We start from the raw sequence: 23,019 nt of genomic DNA, 5'->3' as shown, positions 1-23,019 counted from the left end.
AGGAATTACTTTTTGTATGTAGTGCATGGGGGAGCACGTGAAATGCCGGGATCAAAACTGGGTCAGGTGTGTGCCAGGCAAGTGCCCCACCAGCTGTACTAGGGCTCTGGCCCACCTCTCTCCCCTGTGAGGTGATTTCTACTTTCCATTCAAAAGCCACTGTGTCCTCAGCTCGGAGTGTCTCCAGCTTTGAACCCCCTCCCCCACCCGCCCCGCAATGTTCTCGGTGGCATTTGGGGTACCACCACAGTCGGGGAGAGCGGAGTGCGTTCCCTGGGGTGGCCTGGGGCTGCAGCAAGAGGCGGCAGCAAGCGTGGCTGATCCCAGAGTCTTAGACCCACGCAGTTCTGGGGATCGGAGCACGGGGAACTGTACGCAAGGCCAACCTTAGTTCAATACAGGGTCCCTCAAGTACCACCAGGGACGACCCAAAAACCCAGCCCCCCCCAAAAAAAAAGTGTGATGTATTAGACGAAATACAGTAGCGCCGGTGCTTGCTGAGGGACAGATGGGAGATTGTCCAGCAGGTGAAAAGAAAGTAACACGGTGTATGATCATTGTTAGGAGGGCCAAGTCGAAATAGACTTCTAAGATCTCAGGGAAAGAACGAAATGAGATGTTACTGAGCCCGCCGAGAAATCGGTGATTAGCGGGATATTGTGATTGTGATTGATTTGATTTGTATGATCCCTGGCAAAACACACACACACACACACACACACACACACACACACACACACACACACACACACACACACACACACTCTCACATACCCTTTACTTCATTCCCAAACCCTCTCTTTCCAACAAGCCACTACTCCTGGGCGCCCACAGTGCCCATCATATGGTGGCTTTGTACCTGTCGGCACGACCTTTGCATTCCAGAAGGGTCCCCTAGATACGGCCCCTGTAAGCTGCATCCCAACCCCATTCCATGGTGAGCAAAGTACTGAAATTTGGAGGGGCGGGGGTGTGCGTGCATGTGTGCATGTGTGTGTGCATGTGTGTTTTCAGGGGCGGGACACTCAGGGGCATCAGAGCGGGCCAGCGGCAGGCAGAGCCTGCGACAGCCCCCTGAACTGTGCCCCTGGCCCATGACTGTTTCTGCAGGACCACTCAGGCCGGTGAGAGAGACCCCGCATGCCAGCCCCTGGCCGGGTCAGACAGTGTCTGTAACAACAGATTTTCAGCAGCCGCAGCTTGCAGGGACGAGAACTAGAGTTGGCCGTGCAGAGTCCCAGCATGCTGGGTCCCCAGCAGGCCCGCCCTGGACTAGGAGCTCACCGACAGGTCACACTTTGGGCAGTGCCGTGGCGGGCGGCAGTGGACGCTTCCTGGCCTCTCCCGCCTCGTGCTGCAGCTCTGGGTCACCGAAACAGGAGAGGAAGGCTGGATGGTGAGGCACAGGTGCCCACGGCGGCAAGGGTGCAGGAGAACAGCCACTGGCCAGAGGGCTGACCTGCCCACAACCACGGGCTACTGGGAACCAGAGCTGGGCTGCAGAGCACGGATGGAGATGGCCACGTCCGGCGATGGCCATAAACAGACCAGACCACTGACCGGTCCACTTCTGACGTACCCAGTGTTGACCGCACTCTAGGGATTTGTTTTGTTTGGCTTCTTGCTTTTGGCTTTTTGGGTCCCACTTGGCGATGCTCAGGGGACACTCCTGGCTCGGCACTTAGGAATTACTCCTGGCAGTGCTCAGGGAATCAATCACACGAAATGCCGGGGATCGAACCTGGGTTGGCCGCGTGCAAGGCAAACGCCGTCTGCGCTGGACTATCACTCCCATCTGGTCCTCTTAAACAGTGTTTGGTTTTGTTCTTCTGCAGCGCTGCGGCGCTAAGCCCAGCCTGGCATCCAGGCAAGGCAAGGAGCTCTCTGGGCTACACAGGAGACAGCCGCACACACAGGTGCCAAGAAGCTGTTTCTAGTAGCCGATGAGCAGAATCAAGCCCCGTGGCCGCAGCTGCTCAAGGAACAAACGAGCAAGCCTCTGAGAAGAACAAACGGACCCACCAGCTACATTCCTCTCCAGAAGGGAGCACACGCGGACCAGAGTGGACACGCCACACCACGGATGGCCGCGGAGGCCACGCTGCCCCGAGGTCTGGGTGAGGGCCCAGTCCCTAGCGAGAGGGCGCCAGGGAAAGGGGTCAGTGCCCTTAGGAGACAGGCCCGGGGAGACCGCCGGCCCATCCACTCTCCGAAGACGCAGTGGAGGTGCCCCCAGAAACGGCAGTAGCTGGGCCCTGACCTGGGCTGGCCGGCCTCCAGGGGAGAATGAAACATGTGGCTCCTGAGGCCCCCAGAACATGGCAGCCTGTGAGGTGGCCGGGACGGGGGAGACAGGGAGTGAACAAGGCCCCCAAGACCTGACAGCTGGGCAGGATGCAGTGACATCAGCCCCCCAGAGCCAGAGGGTGGGGGTGGCGGGGGCGTGGGGAGGTGATGGCACAGACGTGGACGCCCACCCCAGCAGCCACCATGGCCGATGTCATGTCACCCTGATTAAAGTCCAGCCAGGAGAGAGAGACAGAGAGACAGACAGACAGAGAGAAAGTGAGAGACAGAGAGAAACAGAGACAGAGTGAGAGAGACAGAGAGAAACAGAGCAAGAATTAGAGAGTGAGAGATAGAGACTGAGAGAGACAGAGACACAGAGAGACAGAAACAGAGAGAGAAATAGAGAAAATGAGAGACAGAGTGAGACAGAGACAGAGAAACAGAGAGACAGAGATAGAGTCAGAGACAGAGAAAGTGAGAGTGAGAGATAGAGACAGAGAAACACAGAGACAGAGTGGGAGACAGAGAGACAGAGATAGAGTCAGAGACAGAAAGTGAGAGAGTGAGAAATAGAGACAGAGAAACACAGAGACAGAGAGAGAGAAACAGAGAAAGTCAGAGAGACAGAGAGACAGAGCTTAACAGAGAGAGACAGAGACAGAGAGAAAGTGAGAGAGACGGAGAGTGAGAGACACAGAGACAGAACCAGAGAGAGACAGAGAGAGAAAAGCGCCTGCTATGGAGGCAGGCTGGGGTGGGAGGGGCGGGTGTTGGAACAGGGTGCGACTGAACCCTAATCAGGAGCAGCTCTGTAAGGGTCCAGCTCACAGTGGCTCAGTAACAAAAGTAAAAACCCCCGAATTCCAACCACAAGGAGGACGGAAAGTTACAGAAGCAAGAGACAAGGATACGAACGCCCACGGGCTCCCCACACTTACGGGGTTGTGCAGACGTCCCAGGGGACCGAATTCAGCCCTGCATATGCCCCCCTCCTCCTGCCACCACTTGTATTTGGGGGAGGGGTGGAGTTCAGGGTCACACATGGCTGTGTTCAGGGCTTGCTCCTGGCAGTATTCGGGACTCTCCAGGGTGCTGGGGGTTCACCCAAGCCTGCAGCATTGGAGACAAACTCCTTTCCCCCTGAGCACCGCTTACGAGGCCCCTCTGCCCGGGCACCCCCAAAGTCTCCTTTCTGCACAAACCCAGAAAGTTAGCTGCCGAACCGCCTCGCTGGCCTGACGTGGAGGGTGAGTCACCTTCCGAGGGCGCAGACCCGGGTGAGGGGCCGGACCAGCGGCCCTGGGCGCAGCCACAAGACCAGGAGCCTCTCCAGAATTTCCTTTATCTTGCAGACCCTGCCCAGCGCCCTCGAACCCCAACACGGAGGCGGCTCTTACCTCGAGGTCGTACAGGAACTGGAAACGACTTCCTTTATTTGCGGCTCCTCGCACGGCCCACGCCAGGTCCACCGAGCCCTTGCCGCCCATGGACCAGTGGTAGCAGGGCACCGCGTCAAAGGCGCCCGCCCGCTTGGCCAGTTCGCACACCAGGTCGATCTCGCCACGGGTGTCGGTTCTGGGGAGGAACAAGGGCAGTGGGTTGGCATCTGTCTTCACTGAATGTGTTTTATTTTATTTATTTATTTATTATTATTATTATTTGCTTTTTGGGTGGGCTGGAGCGATAGCACAGCGGTTGGGCGTTCACCTTTCATGCGGCCGAACCGAGTTTGATTCCTTTGCCCCTCTCGGAGAGCCCGGCAAGCTACCGAGAGTATGGAGCCCGCGCGGCAGAGCCTGGCAAGCTACCTGTGCGTATCGGATATGCTAAAAACAGTAACAATAAGTCTCTCAATGAGAGACGTTACTGGTGCCCGCTCGAACAAATCGATGAGCAACGGGATGACAATGACAATGTTTTTTGGGTCACACACGGCGATGCACAGGGGTTACTCCTGGCTCATGCACTCAGGAATTACTCCTGGCGGTGCTCAGGGGAACCATATGGGATGCTGGGAATCGAACCTGGACTGGCTGCATACAAGGCAAATGCCCTGCCTGCTGTACTATTGCTCTGGTCCTTTATTTTATTTTTTAAAAAAGAAACACAAATCGTTTATAGACGGAACTCGGCACCCTAACGCACAATAGGTTTCAAGCATCAAATGTGGTTACGGCGGATTTCAAGAAATCAGACTCAGAGGAGGGAGGGAGCTGGGAAACACAACTTCCTCTCCAATCCCATGCAAGTTTCCAGGTCATTAAGGCTTTTATCGAGGGAATTCTATAATCCATCCCTTTGATCTCCGAGGTGTCTTTCCGACAGCAATAATCTGGGAATTGGAGGGAGAGGGTGGGAAGGCAAGAAAGTGGTGACTCACTCTAAGGACTGACCCCCTAAGAACACCCCAGAAGTTTCTGCCCGTCAGAAATGATCCAAACCCGCAGAATGAGCAGCCCGTGGTGTGTCTTGCGGGCTTTAACACGGAGTAAAGACCCACCGACTCCGAGACAGCCTCGATGCAGCGCCACACGCCGTAGCGGCGGCTGACACTGGACTTACTTGAAGACATTCAGAGCCACGACAACGGGAACCCCGAAGAGCTGAGCTATCTGGATTTGCTTTTGGAGGTTACAGCAGCCGGCCGCCACCAGCGGAATGTTCTGGAAGAAAACGGGAGCCTTGTGGATTGCCTTCCAACAAACCTGCTAACCTCAACCGGCCGGGCCCCCGGTGGGGCCAGTTTCCAGGTTTGCTCTCTTGGTTGTCCAAGAAGCTGTTTTTGTTTGTGTTTGTTTGGGGGGGGGTCACACTCAGTGGTACTGGGGGACCACTCAGTGCTGAGGTCTGGACTCAGGCTTCTGCAGGCAAGGCTGGGACTCCGCCCAGGGAGCTCTCTGGACTCACGTTTTGCTCTTGGTAAAAGATGGCTATTGATCTATTGATTGCCAAGGCTCATTTTCCAACTCAATTCTAAAATTGTGTGTGTGTGTGTGTGTGTGTGTGTGTGTGTGTGTGTGTGTCCAGGAGCACATTTGGGACTGGAGTCAAGCGACTAGCCAACTGTGCAGGTCCTCTAGAGGTGGGTGGACAGGAAGACTTGAGGCCCCAGGAGGGCCCGGAAGGGTCCCGCCTTGCTGCTCAGTTCCCTGGTGCCACCTGTAGGAGTTCGGAGGTACTGCAGCCAGAAAGGGCGTCTCCGCAAGTGATAAAGTCAATTGCGAATCATCAATATCAGGCTTTCTCCCCCACTTTCAAAATGAAAGCCTCTGCTCTGATGGAGCAGGAGGGAGGAACCGTAGACGAAGCCCAAGTCATTTCTGGAAAGATCTCAACGACTGAATTTTTCCTTTGTTCCAGCTCTTTCCTGAGATGAGTGCAGCAGGTTTGGAAGAAAACAATGGTGAGGGATGGATTCACCAATTTTCTTTTATTTTTGGTTTCTGGCCACGAGGGCTCAGGGTTTACTTCTGGCTCCTGGCTGTGCTGAGGAATCACCCCTGGCTCAGCTTGGGGGACCCTACGGGGTGCTGGGGACTGAAGCTGGGTCAGTCACATGCAAGGCAAGTGAAAGGTTGGACCATCTCTCTGGCCCCCAAGCTCTCATTTTCAGCTGCAGGCAACGGTGACCTGGGTCCCAACAATTCTTTCCAAGGGCCTTACCTCTTCCGTGTACTCTTTCTTAAGAGGAACACCCGCAGTGACCTGAGAGACAAAGTGAGAAAAATCCCATTAAGACGGTTCCTTGAAATTGATGAAAGCCAAACAAACCAGGTCATGTTGAGGGGCGGGCCCAGTTAGCATCCTGAACCAGTGCTCCTGAACCAGTGGGCAACTCTGGCTGGGCAGTCTTAGGGGGAGCGTTTACCAAACACTGCTGCTTCGACTTGCACCCCACCAGTGCGGATGGAGTTTCTTGGGAGAGCACCCGGCGTGAGCAACATCTGACAGTGCATGGGGGATTAGAGGCTGAGCGAGGATTGGCACTTCCATGAGAGAAGACTCAATGATTCCTTCCTCTTTTCCTTCCTTCCTTCCTTCCTTCCTTCCTTCCTTCCTTCCTTCCTTCCTTCCTTCCTTCCTTCCTTCCTTCCTTCCTTCCTTCCTTCCTTCCTTCCTTCCTTCCTTCCCTCCCTCTCTCCCTCTCCCTCTCCCTCTCTCTTGTTCTCTTTGGGTCATGCCCAGTGATGCACAGGGGTTACTCCTGGCTCTGCACTCAGAAACGAATACCATTATTTCTAAATAAATGTGAAATGGATGTGGTGCCAGGAAGGCACCATGGCGATGCCGGGGTCTTTTCATTTTATTCTGAGATTTTCGTCTTGGGCAAAACTGGCACGGTGCTCGGGGATTGGTCTGCGCCCGGTGCCCAGGGGACCTTGCAGGATCAGGGGTGGAACCAGCTCTCCCACCTGGACACCCTGTGCTGAGCCTGCTCTGCGGGCCCTAGGCAGAGCGTTGAATAAATGCTTAAATGAAATGTCAAATAAAATGATCTGATCCTGGGACTCGCTTTCACGATTCTTTGCTTCGCTTAGTCAGTTGCCAGGAACCTGTGGGCAGTTAATAAAGGGAGGACTTGGACTGCCCACCCCAATGACTCCTTTATGGACCGAGTTTCTCACAAGGCAAGGGGCTGGAGGGGCAGATCAAAGGCTGGTGTGGGTGGGGAGCAATGCTACAGCAGGGAGGGCGCTTGCCTTGCATGTGGCCAACCTGGGTTTGATCCCGGGCAACCTATATGGTCCCCAGAATCTGCCAGGAGTGATCCCTGAGTTCAGAGCCAGGAGTGAGCCTTGAGCACTGCTGGGTATGACCCCAAAACATACAAAAAAGAGAGAATAACAACAGAGGGTCCCCAGGAAGATCTGGTCCCTCAAGCACTATTAAGAGTGACCCGAAAAGGTACCATCAAACATACTCCTCCCCAAATAAAAACAAGTGAAGAACAAAAAACAAATGACTAACAAAATAGACAACACTGATAGATAGGATTAAAAAAAAAAGTGAGTGATCAGGAATTGGAGAGATAGTGCGAGACTGATGCTTGCTTTGCCATAATAACGCCAGTTTGACCCCTGCCACCTCATATGGTCACCAGCAGTGACCCATGAGCACAGAGCCAGGAGTAAGGCCCTGTGTACTGTGGGGTGTGGTACCCAACAACCCCCCTGCCGCAAAAAAAAAAAAAAAGGAAATTTAAAAAAAAAAGATGACATGCTACAGACAGAATAAATAGGGTACTATGTTCCACTTTATACCAATTTATTTCCAAGCATAAAAATCTAACTTTTGTTAAAGCTCAATTATCAGAGAGAAATTCTCAATAGCTCTCTAGTGACTAGATACATTAAAGTCATCATTAAAAATCTTTCCTCAGCCATTGAGGCAGGTGTGTGAGGGGGGAGGCAGGAAACTGGGGACTTTGTTGGTGGGAAATGCACACTGGTGAAGGCACTGATGCTGGAACATTCGATGACTGAAACCCAGTCACGAACAACTGTGAAACTGTGTATCTCGCTGTGATTCAGTTAAAAGAATTAAAAAAAAAAAAAACAAAAACAACCCTCTTCTCAGTAATGTGCAACCAATGCACTGTCACATATAAACTCTTCCCATCTTCCAATAAACAGATTACTCTGTTTATTACATAAAATCCCTTCCAGAGTATGTAAAGAGGAATCCTTTGCAATTTATTTTATGTGGCTCATAATTCACTCATAAATGTAAATGCAAAAACCCTACTTAAAACATTAGAAAACTGTAAGCAGAAGCGAGTTGCTTATGAACGCTGAACATACCCCCAACTGTTATTTATTCTGGGGAAACAGATTCGAAGGAGATGTAATGACATTTGCCACATTAATAGGTCAGAGATGAAGAACGTGGGCAGAGAGTTTGAGATGCTGAGTACAGACTTTGCCGGTGGGGGGATGCCCAGGTGACCGCCCCGCCCCCCCCAGCACTGCAAAGTCTTGTGAGTATCACTGGAAGCAATCTCTGAACACAGAGGGATGCTGATATCCCCTGAGCACTGATGGGTATGGTCCCCAAATTTTAAAAAATAGGGTGGGGGGTAAAGAGAAGGAAAAGAGAGAATATGTATGTCTAAACATGAAAACTAGTCAATATCTAATATAAAACTGTGGTAGAGAAAGATAGTCCAGCAGGTAAGCAACTGTCGTAGGTTTGATCTTTGGCATCCAGTATGGTCCCCTGACCCTTGCTAAGAGTGATCCCTGAGCACAGAGCCAGGAGTAAACTCTGAGCACCGCCAGGTATGTTCCAACCAACCCTTGCCGCCCCCCCCCCCCCAAAAAAAGTGCCAATTCAAAAACAGAAAGCAAAGACTTAAACCTGATAAAATTATACACTTGAAACCAGAGTTAAGTGAGCATAAGACTTAGTAATGAGCTACGAGGGCATTCCCTTTCAGATCAGGAATTAGAGGGGGAAGCTGTTATTACCAGTCTATTTAAAGCTCCACTGCAAACAGAAAGACCTGTTTGGGACAAGAAAAAAAAATTTCAAACTGGAAAGGAAAAAAACCAGAAAGGTCATTATCCTTCAATAGGATCACTCACTTAGAACCTCCGAAGTAACGGAATCTAAATGAGTAAAATCAATAATCTAAAGGGGCCTCTGGATATAAAAGCAATCCATAAGAATCCAGAAATAACCTCCTAAATTATTCAAATATATAAGGTGTATAGGAACTCAAAAAAGAATCCAGAAGCACGGCCCGCCCCTCTCCACGAAGGCTGGACGTTTTGAGGTCACACCAGACAAAACTTGGGAATGACCCCTGCTGGTGCTCAGGACACTCTCGCTGTCTTGGGGTTCACAGCACGCAGGCTGGCTACCAGCTCTCTAGTCCCAGAAGCTCTGTATGAAATATTGCAAATAATTTTGGTTCCAGGGCTAGAACACAGGATCTCATACGTGAAACATGCATTCTGCCGCTGAACTATGTCCTGTCCCGGGCTCTATAAGTTGTTATTAAGGTCACTGTCAGTCACTGTCATCCCACTGCTCATCGATTTGCTTGAGCGGACACCAGTAACATCTCCGTTGTGAGACTTGTTACTGTTTTTGGCATATCCAATATGCCACGGGGAGCTTGCCAGGCTCTGCCATGAGGGCGGGATACTCTCGGTAGCTTGCTTATTCATTTATTATTGGTGTTTTGAGGCCACATGGAGCAGTGCTCAGGGCTTACGGGGGTCACATGGGAATGCTGGGAACTGAACCCAGATCGGCTGTGTGCCAGGCAAACTCCTTACCCATGGATGCTCTAGCCTATATTAAGGCACATTTATTCATTTATTTATTTACTTGTGGTGCTCAGAGCCTACACCTGCCTCTGTGCTCAGGGATCACTCCTGGAGGGCTCGGGGAACCAAAAAGAAGGCCGGGTACTGAACCCAGGTCAGCTGTGTGCAAGGCAAACACCCTATTCATACTATTGCTCTGCCCTCTATTAGGGTACATTCTAGAAGATCAAAATCTAAACAGAGAGCGATCCCATTCTGCGAGCGCCCCAGGAAGCTGTCAAATGTTCCCCAATTTTCATCTATTATTTTATAATCTGTCCTTTTTGTCTATTACCAGGCTAGTCTTTCGCTGAGCTATAACCCTAGCCAATGACCACCCTCCTTTCACAGTCTGCCTCTATGGAAGGACTTTTCTGTCTCTGTCTGTCTGCCTGTCCTCTCTCTCTCTCGCTTTCCTTTTCCTTCTCATGGTGAATCAATTGAAAAAATTTTTTTCAATTGAAAATTTTTTAAAAATAAAAGATTCTAACACAGACAGAAAAACAAAAGAACAAACAAAAAACAAAACAAAACAAGAATCTCTTCATGGAGTTTCCTGGCTCCTCCTAAAATCCCCCGCAAGTACAGAGGGCTCCAAAGACAGAGCAACGGGGCAGCTGGCGGGGTAGGAGAGACCATTATAAATAGGCAAGGGCCCGGGAGGGCGTTCCCAGAGCGTCGGCACGAGCTCTGAGCACTGACTCATCTAGAGGGGGGCTCAGTGCCGGGTGAGGAGGGGGCCCTACAGGCAACAGCAGTAGGTCAAGTGACGGTTTAGACAGAAACAATGGAAGGAGCAGTAATAGTGGGGGCCATGGTCCCGCTGAACTCTGGGGGTCCCCATGGAGTGGCTCTGGGTGAGAACAGCACGGAAGTGGTCGAGGGGCTGGAAACACAGTAGAAGGGCTAGGGCACTTGATGTCTCTCTTGCCTCCCTCGGTTCCAAAGACAGACATCACAGAGCACAGAGCCAGGAGTCACCCTGAGCACCACGAGACATGCCCCTCCCACCCTAATACATAACATAAATAAGTGGGAATAAAAGGCACCGTCCTCCGTAATGGGGTGAACTGCATCCAGTCAGCTGAAGGCTCGATCAGATCAAAGAGACGCCAGCAAGCACGAGAGAATGTCCGAGCAGACTGAAATTGAAACGTCAGTTCTCCCGCTGGCTCACGCGGTCGACTCAACCTCCAGAGCGGTGCAGGTCAATTCCTCATAATAAATCTCTCCTTATATAAACAGACTTGCCATGGGTTCTGTTTCGAGGGGGATCCCCCTTCAGACAAAGGCTTTCAAGAACGAGTTGTGAAAGCAGTATCAGGATTCCCGAAGAAGAAGAAGAAGAACGCTTTGAAAGACAGGATATGAATTTTTAAAGATTGGGGCTAAAACGGGCAAGTTGAAGGGTCACAGGATTTTCCACTGTACAAATAGTGGGGAAAAAAAAAAAAACAAGCTGAATAAACACAGGAGACAGCCCTGGATATTTGTGTAATGATATGAAAAGGAAGTGGAAATTAAAATGGAGTTGTTTCAAGTAAGAGGGAATGACACAGAGATGGATAACGGGGAGTATAGGATTAAGAAGATGAAAGTTCATTTGTGATTCAATTATTCAAAATGTTTCCTGGAAAGAGACTTCGCCCAGCACCAGGAATTCCACATTAATCAGCTAGACTCTGAGACTGCTGGAATTTAGAGCTGAGTAGAGAGCCAATCACGGTGCAGCTTTGGACTCTGAAATGTCCCACACTCCCCTCGAACCCCCGACTTCTGAGGCCACTAAGCTTGAGTCTGTGACACTCATCACTTTTGATATTCAAGTGGAAGTGGAAGAGGCCCGGAGGAGTAAGATGAGAAGAAAACGCAGCCAACGGCAAAGAGAGCACAGAAAGATGAGCTGAGAACAGGCTTGGGAAGCACATGGAGGGAGCTGGGGAGACAGGAATGCCTCACTGCATTGCATGAGCTGGGCCTGATCCCTGGCCCCATCTGGTCCCCCGGGCCCCGCCAGGAGTGATCCCTAAATACAAAGTCCGGAATAAGCTCTGAGCACCACTGGGTGTGGCTCCCCCAAAACAAACCAACCCAACATAGCACCCAAAAGAGTTTTAGAGAACAGAGACTAGAGTGTGAAAAGAAAAAATAATAGGGGCTGGAGCAATAGCACAATGGGTAGGGCGTTTGTCTTGCACGAAGCCGACCCAGGTTCGATTCCCAGCATCCTATATGGTTCCCTGAGCCATAGTAATTCCTGAGTGCCAAGAGTAATTCCTGAGTGCAGAGCCAGGAGTAACCCCTGTGCATCGCCGGGTGTGACCCAAAAACGGGGGGAAAAAAAAAAGAGAAAAGAAAAAAATAAGCCTAACATAAATGGGAACATTGGTGGTGGAGAATGGGCACGGGTGGAGGGATGGGTACTTGAACGTGTATGACCGAAACATAACCATGCAAGTTTGTAAGTCTGTAACTATAGCTCACGATGATTCATTAAAATAAAAAAATAAATAAATAAAAATAAACCAACAGAACAAAACATTGGACAAAATCTCAAGACCCCCTGGTCTGGGTGTGAGAGGCCCCCTGCAGAGGTGCGGTTTCTCTGCACTCAACACATCTTTGTGTTCTGAACCAGATTAGGCCAGGGAAACCCTTTCTAGTCCTTGGGTTCTTTGATTTTTATAATTTCTCACGGTGCAAAACGAATTTCAAACACATTTCCTGTAGGTAGAATCGTCCTACATATAAGTCAAAGTAAACAAATATTCTTTGGTTACCTACCATCACCCCGCACGGCAGAGCCTGGCAAGCAACCTGTGGCGTATTCAATACGCCAAAAACAGTAACGACAAGTCTCACAATGGAGACGTTACAGGTGCTCAAGCAAATTGATGAACAATGGGACAACAGTGCTACAGTGCTACAGAATCGTCCTTGAAAATGGTCCCTTCGTGGATTCAAGTTAGTCAAGGCATGATTATAGCAAGAAGTGTTTTGAGTCAAACAGAATATGTACTTTTCTCCCTTTAGGCTTTCGGGGCCCTGAGAGACCTCAGCGACCCAAATCAAGTTCCCTCCACAGGAACAGGGGTCTTCGTCGTCCTTTTACAAAGGTTTTTTGGCTTTTTGGGTCACACCCGGGGAAGCTCGGGGGTTACTCCTGGCTCTGCACTCAGGAATCACTCCTGGCGGTGCTTGGGGGACCAAATGGGATGCCAGGGATGGAACCCGGGTTGGCCATGTGCAAGGCAAACACACCCCCCCCCGCCCCGCCCGCTGTGCTATCGCTCCAGCCCCCAAGGTTATAAAATATTTGTAAGTTCCAGATACAAATTTTTTTTTTTAGGGGGGTGTGGGGGATGGGAGGTGGCGGCCACCCCTAGGGTGCTCAGGGCTCACTCCTGATAGTGCTTAGGGGACCATGTATGGCGTTGGGGACTGAGCCCCGGTTGGCCACGTGGAAGGCCGGTGCCCACCTGCTCTGTCTCTCTAGCCCACCCCAGATGGAAACTGGAGCACTGCAGGGCATCCAAGTCTGCTCCTTTTCAAAATACTGCTTTGCCCAACACTGTCTAGGGGGAACCATCAACTTAGATTTACTAAAACCATGGAGACTTGAAAAGTCGCCTTATCTCACGGATACTTCCACTGGCATTTGGGCCACAGCCAGCGGTGCCCAGGGCTGAGTCCTGGTGCTGCTCAGGGACCTAATTATATGTTGCTGGAACAGGGTTGGCCACGAACAAGGCAAGCGTCCCCCCTTCTGCACTCTCTCTCCCGCTCCCCCCAAAGCTCACTTGACTTTAGAAAACCATCATTAGTCCTCACCCCTCAATGCTTCAAAGCTCAGCTGTAGCTTCTTAATGCTCAGGGATGTGCCAGGTAGGGAACCAGGGCCTCACCCCTCCCTCGGCGCCAGAGGTCAATCCCGCCCCGCTTTCCTTCTCGGACCAAGGGCTCGGTGGGCGGGGACAGTGGGGACTCACACTCGGGCCGCCTCCGTGCATCTTCAGAGCTCGCACCGTGGCCACCAGCACCACCACGTTGGGGATGAGGCCCGAAGCGCGGCACTTGATGTTGAAGAACTTCTCCATCCCGATATCCGCGCCGAAGCCTGCTTCCGTGACTGCGGAGAATCAGATGGCACGCGTGTCATGACCCGGACACACAAGGACGTTCCGTGCGAGGACGGTGACAGCAACGGCTTCCGCCCCCCACCAGGACCCACTGATCACATGCACTCGCAGCTCACTTGTACTTGGGCGGGGGGGGAACTGAGCTTCCTGCTGTCTTCTAGAAGGTTCCCCCCACATTCCCTACGAAGATGGCTCTCCCCAGGCCATGTGCCCCAACTCAGTCGGAACTGGAGGAGGGCATGCGATTGAAGTCAGAAGGACAAATACTAGACGATCTCACTCAGCGATGGGGTATACAGTCTCAGGACGGGACTAAGGTGCCAGGGCTGGGGGTGGGGGGGTGCTTTGGTGTGGACAGGGAGGGCCCTAGGAGCAGTGCTGGGCGGACAGTAGCTCGCTGATCCTGTGGTGCTGGGAGCACTGTGCTGGCACAACGCCCGTAAAGAACAGACCCAATCAGAGTCTGTAAGCCAGGGCTACCCCGGGAGTCGCACGTCCTTCTCCCCTGGGAGGGAGCACAACATGACGCTCCCCCTAACCAGGCTGCCGGACCCCACGCCAGGCTGTGTCGCTCGGGGCGCCCTGGAGGGGGGCAGGTGAGAGCCTCCCCGCCCCAAGGGACCCAGCCCCGGCAGCTGAAAAGCTCCAGAACTCAACTGCTCACGGCTGCTCCCCACACGCTTGGGTCGAGCCTCACCCACCAGGCTGGACCATAGGTCACACCCTACCCATGCTCCAAAAGGACCGCACCGCATGTGATGGGGTCCGAAGTAGGAGGCAACCAAACTCAGAGGGAAATATTGGGCTTTCGCCTTTCACGTGGTCAACCTGAGTTCGATTCCTCCGCCCCTCTCAGAGAACCCGGCAAGCTACTGAGAGTATCGAGCCCGCACGGGCAGAGCCTGGGAAACTACCCGTGCGTATTGGATATGCCAAACACAGTAACAATAAGTCTCTCAATGAGAGACGTTACTGGTGCCTGCTCGAACAAATCGATGAGCAACGAGATGACAGTGATATATATAGATATAGATATAGATATAGATATAGATATATAGATAGTGAGGGGGGGCGACACAAGGCTCAACCTATAACAACATGTTGTGATCTCTTATAGAAGGGCTTAATGGCCCCTGGGTGAAATACAGCAATCTTCACACTCTTTCCCCTAAAGAAGCTTTTTGGTAGCATTTTCAGTGATTTTTCATAATAAACAATACAAAATATATTATTTCGGTTCGGCTTTGGGGAAGGGGTTGGGGCTTGGGATGGAAACATCCAAAATATGGTGGTGGGATTGGTGTTTGAATGTTAAATGTAATCAAATATTGTGAACTACTTAAAAATTTAAAAAAATTAAAAAATAGTTATCCTTCCAGTACTTAATAAACCTGTGAGTTATAAACGAAAAAAAAAAAGAAATTGCCAATTAAGAAAAATAAAAGTTGGGCCAAGGTGACAGTGCAGCGGGCAGGGCACTTGCCTCACACGTGATGCATGCAGGTTTGATCCCCAGCACTGCACCTGGTCACCCCAACACACCAGGAGAGATTCCCAAGCAAAGAACCAGGAGCAAGCTCTGAGCACTGCTGGGGATGGCCTCCCAGTGGAAAGAAATAAAATAAAAATTCTCCTTGAAAAATAAAATTAAAAAAATATGAAAAATTCTATTTGAAAAAAATGAGAACAAAGGTCTTTAGGAAAGAAATGCTACTTCTTAATCGAAAGGAAATCCACACTCTATTGACCATACAACTGAGGCCATAATTTATGGCAGAGGGGGACTGACAATTAAAAAAGTATGAAGATAAATTTTTTCAAATGTTTAAAATATAAATGGAGATATCTGGCCCCATATTCACAGAATGCATATCTTTTAAGAAGAATTAAGGAAATAAAAATGATGAAATGTCACACATAATTTCAAGCTGTAAATACATCAACCAGTTGCCCGATTTCTTTAGGGTTGTCTTTCGGTCCTTCATAAGCCCATATAATTTTTAGAGAATAGGCAGAATTTTGTAGTCTGCTCCTTTACTTTAAAATTATGTTTTCCTGTTCTACTACAAACTTTCAAAATTTATGACTGTCCATAGCAGCTTAAAATCTTGTTCAGTGACTGTACCAAGATTTACAAAACTATTCTCCCGTTATTAGCCATTTGGGTTCTTTCCAAGATAAATAACACTGCAAAGTATCTGTACATATGAGCTTTAACCTCTTTCAAATCATATTCTTGGAATAAATTCCCAAGGGTGAGCACATTGAGCCAGAGGATCTAAAATATTTTATGATTGTTGATATACTTTTGACAAACTGTAAAATATTCCTTTAAAAATATTCAGCTTGGAATGGTGACGGTTCCAAGTCATGTTATCCTTTGTGGTATTTTCTTTGAGTAAGTGATATAGCAGAATAACTTAAAGCAGCACAAGATACTCCTCTTTACATAGGATTTGGGGCAAACTGGAGATTCTACGGAGAATAGTCAAAAGTTGACGGCTGCAGCCCTTCTCTTGGGGGTTTGCCCGGAAAAACAAATGTTAACTCTTCGCAAGGCATGGTGAGCCACGGGGAAGAAGCATTCCAGATGGGGGCACAGTGGGAGTGGGGGTGGGGGGGGGCGACATGGGTAACATGGCCTTGGGTTGGACGGCAGGTCCCGCTTTGGAGAAGCCCAGACCCGCAGAGAGAGGCGGGACCGAGTCCTCTAGGAGGAGCGAGTTTGGCGACTTGCAATGTCCCCACTCAGTTGTGAGGAGGACTCACAGTGGATAACACCTGAGAAGTAAGGTACGAGCTGATTTTTTTTTTTTGCGTGGGGGATGGGGGGAGTAGAGCTGGAATTCACAAAACTGAAGGGAGGGTATTCCTTATTACTAAAATCATGAATCTCCACATGCTAGAAGCCCTGTCCTGTTCGTAAGCGTTTGCTCGATGCCTGCTGTGTCCAGGCATTTTCCTTGTGGGAGTAACTTAAGGTCCAGCCCCTCAAACACGTCCCCCAACGCCCCCCCAAAAAACAGGTGGGGAAGCCATCGGCCACCCCTCTGGAGAATACTGAGGGTAGAGTATTGCCTGGGGGGAAGTCTGAGGTGACACAGAGTCTGAGGTGACACAGAGCCACACTCTGAAGGCTGAGAGATAGGAGGTGAGAAGGGGTGGGGTGGGCTGGGAGCAGGGGGGAGGAAGGAGGGCGCAAAAACTGGCTGTCAAAGGAAAAAGGTACCAGGGGTGAGGAACAGAGAAAGCCCGGAACCAAGTGACCAAAATCTGCATGCGTGCGTGCGTGTGTGTATGTGTGTGTGTGTAGTAGTGACAGGTCTATCACTGTCACTGTCATCCCGTTGCTCATCGATTTGCTTGAGCAGGCACCAGTAACATCTCCATTGTGAGACTTGTTACTGTTTTTTGGCATATCGAATATGCCACGGGGAGCTTGCCAGGCTCTGCTGTGTGGGCAGGATACTCTCGGTAGCTTGTCGGGCTCCACGAGAGGGGCAGAAGAATCGAATCCAGGTCGGCTGCGTGCAAGGCAAACACCCTCCCTGCTGTGCTACTGCAATAGGTCTATAGATAGCATATTTTGTTTCTATCATTTCCTTCCCTTGAAAAAGCTGCAGGGGCTGGAGCCATAACATAGCAGGTAGGGCATTTTGCCTTGCAAGCAACCGACCCGGGTTCGATTCCCAGCATCCTATATGGTTCCCTGAGCACCGCCAGGAGTAATTTCTGAGTGCATGAGCCAGGAGTAACCCCTGTGCATCGCTGGGTGTGACTCCCCCTAAAAAAAGGAAAAAGAAAAAGCTGCAAACTCCAATTCTCCTCTCCCTTCGTCCCTTTGCCCACTTCATCAGTTCTTCGCCATCTAATCTCACTTCCGTCAATGGAAACCCCAACGTCACATTAAGGAACCCCGTCCACACCCTGCTACCTGCTTCTTCCTCACTCTCTCCCATGCATGTTAAACTGTTGTACGAGAAGCTTCCGGGCCAGCCCACGAAAGAGTTACCTGCCATCTCTGCCTCTCTTCTAGAACATTCCTTGCTCCCCTCTTGACTTCGTCAACACCTCGTCCTGTTTCCTGGCAGGCACTTGGGAGCTCCATCTACACTGCAGGCAGCAGTCGAGTCAGAAACCTGGGTCAGTGCCCACTGGGAGGGCAGCGACCGTCTCCTGGTCATCTTTACATTGAACAAGGTGGCCTCAGCACCAAAGAGAGCCCGGGGAACACGAATGAATGAATGAATGAACCCATATGCTCAGAACTGAGACTTGGTATCAACAGTGACCTGAAGCGAAGGATGCCAGGGAGATGGCTGGCGAGGAGGGGAAAGCCCTGCATGTACAAGGCACTGAATTATGTCCTTGGCACCGTGTTTCTCCGGAGCCAGTATACCTGCGTCCAGCACTGGACGAGCCTGAGCATTACACGGGTGGCCCTGGCCACGCCCAGCACTGCAGAGCCAGCTGGTCTGGTTCCAGGATGGAATGATTCCCTGTTCCCTGCTTTGGAGCCTCACCCCGGACCCCCGCCAAATGGAAAAAAAAAAAAAGAAAAAGAAAAGAACCACACATAAAGAATGTCTGTCTCTAGAGATGAGATCAGCTTAATTTCATATTTTAAGTGACCTGTTGGATCTCCCCCAAAGAAAGTAGCAGGACGGGACCTTCAGCGAGGGAGGAAAACAGGATACAGGACGAAAGGTGCAGGGCCCGGGCTCCCAACACACAGGAAACTCGGGTGGGGGAAAACAGGATCAGGGGCCAGGTTCCCGCACCCGGAGTCTCTGTCAGGACATTCCCTTCTGCGAACGAGCAGAAACACGGAAACGGGGATGGCGTGTGTGAGCGTCATTGGCAAGGCGGGCTGTGGCAGGTGAGCCTGTAAGCCCGTAAGCCAGGCCTGGAAATGCATCAGGCGGAGGGTAAGGGTCCGGTTCTGAGCCCCACCAGGGGACAAGGGGACACGGCTTCTGCTCAGGGGCAGCTGCCAGAGCCTTAGGCACATCCTGGGAATTGCTTTAAAGAAAACCTTGGGTTCCCTGCCCCCGGGATCTGAGAGTCCATTTATTTCTACATTGGGGCCACACCCAGAGGTGTTCAGGACTGGTTTCTGCCTCTGTCCTCCTTCCTGGCAGGGCTGGGGGAGTGATATGAAATGCTGGGGATTTAGGAAAGGGACCACTAAGTGAATGATGCTTGGAGGGCTCGCTCGGGATGGGAGACGCGTGCTGAAAGTAGACTCTAGACCAAGCATGATGGCCACTTGCTACCTGTATTGCAAACCTTAGCACCCAAAAGGAGAGAGAGAGAGGGAATGTGCTTGCCACAGAGGCGGTGGGGGGCTGGGGGGAGGGGTACTGGGAACACTGGTGGTGGAGAATGGACACTGGTGGACGGATGGGTGCTCGATTATGTATGACTGAAACGTAATCATGAAAGATTTTATTTTTAAAATTTTTTTTTAATTGAATCACCATGAAAAAAGTTACAAAGCTGTCAGGTTTAAGTCTCAGTCATACAATGATAAGACCCCCATTCCTTCCCCAGTGCACATGGTTCCACCACCAAGAACCCCGGTATACCTCCCACCCCACCTGTGTGGCTAATGATCTTCACTTTATTCTCTCTATACTTTGAATACATTCAATATTTCAACAGAAAACTCACTATTATCATTTTTAACTTCCCCCCACAATCAAACCTGCCGGGAGGGCAGCATTTGATCATTTGTTTTCCATCGCTGAGAATGAAGAGAATATGAGGATTTGAATTTCTGGTATTTTAGCAATTAAGTCCAGAGAAATTTCTGCCAGAAGTTGTGTCCCTGCAAGCTCATACCTGCGGTTAGTGGGCTCTGTAAGATGGCAGTCGCCACGCGGCCACCGCTGAAAAGAAAGGCCGAGAGAGAAAAACGTTTCCCCTCCCGGGGCGGCATGAGGCTGCAGCTCAGTTCACAGTCTAGAGGCATTTCTGTAAGAAGCCCCTGGATGCCAAAAGTAGTTAGTAGGCCTCCGGGATCATGGTCTTTTAGGAGCAGAGGAGCTGTTCGTGCGAGATTCTGGGTCCCGTCTGGGCAGAGAGCACGCTGGCAACAGCCCCCCAGTCATGAAAGATTTTTTCTTTTCTTTTTGGGTCACACCCGGCGATGCACAGGGGTCACTCCTGGCTCTGCACTCAGGAACAACCCCTGGTGGTGCTCAGGGGACCATATGGGATGCTGGGAATCGAACCCGGGTCGGCAGTGTGCAAGGCAAATGCCCTATCCGCTGTGCTATCACTCCATGAAAGATTTTAACTGTATTTCATGAAAGTATTTAACTGTATTTCTGTAACTGTATTTCATGGTAATTCATTTAAAAATATTATATATATCTTTGGAGATATATATATATATTTTTTTTTCCACACTAAAAGAGAAAAAAAAAGAAAAAAGAAAAGAAAAGCTGGGGACTGAGGCTGGGCCAACTGCATGCAAGGCAAGAGCCTCACCTCGCTCTGCAGCCGGGCACAAGCTCACGCATTCGCCAACGTTTTCCTGAAAAGCACAAGACGACAACTCCTCCGTGAAAGCTGCCCCTGGAATCGGGCTGGCGAGGAACTGTTTGCACATGCCACAGCGATGATTTATCTTGGCAATCCCAGTGGCAGCGGTTACGGGGTGGCTGAGATGGACAGTGTGAGCGAAAACAGGAAATGCTGACTTGGGGGCGGAGGGACAGTTAGTGATTCTGAGCAGGGATGGATTCAGGGGTCAAATCACACCAGTGCCCAGAGAGAAGGGCCAGCAGATGGGGGGGGGGGGGGGGGAGAGGCATGGACTGAGAATGCACTGTGAGTGACCCGCAGCAGCTCTGGGTTCTGCTGGCGGGAATCACCCCAGGAAACCCTGGCAGCCCCCAGGAGGGCACGCTGGGGCTCCTGGCACCCACAAACGGGATTAGCAGCAACAACTGAGTAATCCTGGCAAGCTCGTTTCGGGAATCCTTCCAGAAAGCGCTTCCAAGAGGTGATCCTTGTTGTTCTCAGATTATTCTACCCTGTCTCCAACTTGTGGCATATCACAAGCAACAATTAAATTTTTTTTCTCGGGGCCGAAGCGATAGCATAACGGGTAGGGCGTGTTTGCCTTGCACGTGGCCGACCCGGGTTTGAGTCCCAGCATCCCATATGGTTCCCCAAGCACCGCCAGGAGTAATTCCTGAGTGCAGAGTCGGGAGGAACCCCCTGTGCACTGCCGGGTGGGACCCAGAAGGCAAAGATGAATAAATAAATAAATAAATAAATAAATAAATATTTTGGGGTGTGTGCGTGGCGGGGGGGGGGGGGAGCGCCATACCCAGAGACCTCATGGACTTCTCCCTGGCTCTGTAACTCAGGAATGATGTGCCTGGTGGTGCTTGGAGGACCACACATACATACGTGGTGCTGGGGTTGGATCCAGGGCTGGCCTCATGCCAGGCAAGCACCTTAACCCCTGTACTATCTGTTTTATGGCTGAACAATGAAGATTTTAATGCAATCATGAATCTGCTCACTTGGGGTCAGGGGCGGTGTTCCTTCCCCCGTCAGCAGACCCTCTAACATATGGCTGAAATTCCCAATCTATGAGGGAAGTTTCAGGATAATGCATGTTTACCTCCTTGGGGGCTCCTGGAATTCTAACCCAAACATCCCAGAATTTAGGAACTAGCTCCGTGTCTTCTCAATCAGTCATGAATGATGACCCATGACCTCTAAACAATCACCCAAGTCTTTGTGTTTGCATTCAGGGAGCAGACAGCCCCCCACCCCACCCGCCTCCAGCTGCCTCTTCTCATGCCAAAGAGGACATTTTTCGACCTTCCTTTTCACCTTTCCTTACTGGCATTCCCTTTGGGACTTGAAACTTCTTCCTCATTTATTTATCTGGACACAGGCTCATCTGACGTTGGAAAGTTCCCATTTATTTCTGCACGTTCCCATGCTCTTGCACACCCAATGAAGCCCTTTCCATGGAATCACAGAAACGATAATCTACAACTCAAAGTGACTCAAAGGTTTTGAACTGGGATGCTCTATGGTTCTCTTCCTCCCATTCTGGGGGGGTACATGGTGATGCCCAAAATAATTTTTAGCAAAAAGAGTCAGGGAAGCTGCTGAGCAATTTTAAATGCCCAGGGCAATTCTATCTCACTCCCCGCCACAAAACAGAGCCAGTTTAATCTATCCAACCCACCGCCCCCACATCCCCCCCAAAGATTTAGACACTCAAGCATGCCAAGAAGCCTTGTACATTCCAGAGACTCTGAAAAGGCCACACAGGCATCAGATGCTGAAGAAATGCTCAAGACTGGCAGGTTATTACCATTGTCGTTCACCGACATGACCAGCTCTGAGATCCTGAAATAAGAATAATCACGGTGAAAGTTCTGTTCTACACCTTGCAGAGCACGTTCAGCTGGGCAGCTTCTGAGGATGCCAAGCTGAGTCCAAGGGTGACCGTGGTACTAATTTCTAGAGGACGTGGGAGGGATGGGCAAGAAACCTCAGCATAGGACAGTACGAGGGACAGACGGGATCGGCCTTACCACTAGGACTCTGGTGGGGAATATCGAAGGTGGGGACTGCCAGGCTAATTAGCCTTCGGGAGCCCCAAGTAGGGCGCGCTCAGTACATCAGGACAGACGTCCCCATTTCACTCCCTGCTATCCGGGACATACCTCCCGCTCTTCTTTTGAGCATAGACAAGGAAAGAGGAGAACATTTAACTTCTTTTTTTCTGAGGTCCCACAGATCTGAGCGATAGATCTGGGACAGTAACCACCGCCCATCTCTCCGGTTTAGCCCCCTCCCCCACCATGTTCTCTTGTCAACACCCATCCAATCACACGGCACTTCTTATGCGGAATCCAGGTCTGCTAGAAACTAGTATTTTGACATCTGAGCCCTTTGCTGAACTCTGGGAGCTCTTCAGACATTTTCTCATCATATAGCTCTACCTTCGAGGGCCACTTCCCCTTTCTCTCTCTCCCCTTCAGTGAATATGTGTGTGCTGTTTTTTTTTTCCCTCCCTCCAGGAGCATTTCATTAAGGGATTATGAGTCACCATCCCCTCTTAGCTCTTGGTTTTCAAAGCAACATTGCAGAAATCCTGGTCCAGGGGACATCATGGTGGCCTAAGTTCTACTGTCCTACCACCAGGGAAACCCAAGGATGCTCTAGAATCTGACCCCCCAGGGAAACCCAAGGATGCTCTACAATCTGACCCCTCAGGGAAACCCAAGGATGCTCTA

General features: G+C 50.6%; 1 protein-coding gene across 1 annotated transcript in view; it reads right to left on the bottom strand.

Moving 5' to 3' along the window:
• Positions 1–23,019, bottom strand: part of MTHFD1L (methylenetetrahydrofolate dehydrogenase (NADP+ dependent) 1 like) — a 193,214-nt gene that overhangs the window by 57,910 nt on the left and 112,285 nt on the right. The window contains exons 21-24 of the mRNA XM_055136619.1: positions 13,592–13,731; positions 5,953–5,994; positions 4,852–4,952; positions 3,687–3,864 (exon numbers count right to left, since the gene is read on the bottom strand). Of these exons, the coding sequence (XP_054992594.1) occupies positions 3,687–3,864; positions 4,852–4,952; positions 5,953–5,994; positions 13,592–13,731 (461 nt within the window). The remainder of the gene's footprint in view (positions 1–3,686; positions 3,865–4,851; positions 4,953–5,952; positions 5,995–13,591; positions 13,732–23,019) is intronic.

The sequence above is a fragment of the Sorex araneus genome, chromosome 4 (assembly GCF_027595985.1).
Source record: "Sorex araneus isolate mSorAra2 chromosome 4, mSorAra2.pri, whole genome shotgun sequence".
NCBI classification, from domain to species: domain Eukaryota; kingdom Metazoa; phylum Chordata; class Mammalia; order Eulipotyphla; family Soricidae; genus Sorex; species Sorex araneus.
The sequence above is the reverse complement of the archived record's forward strand: the minus strand, read 5'-3'. Positions and strand labels throughout refer to the sequence as shown.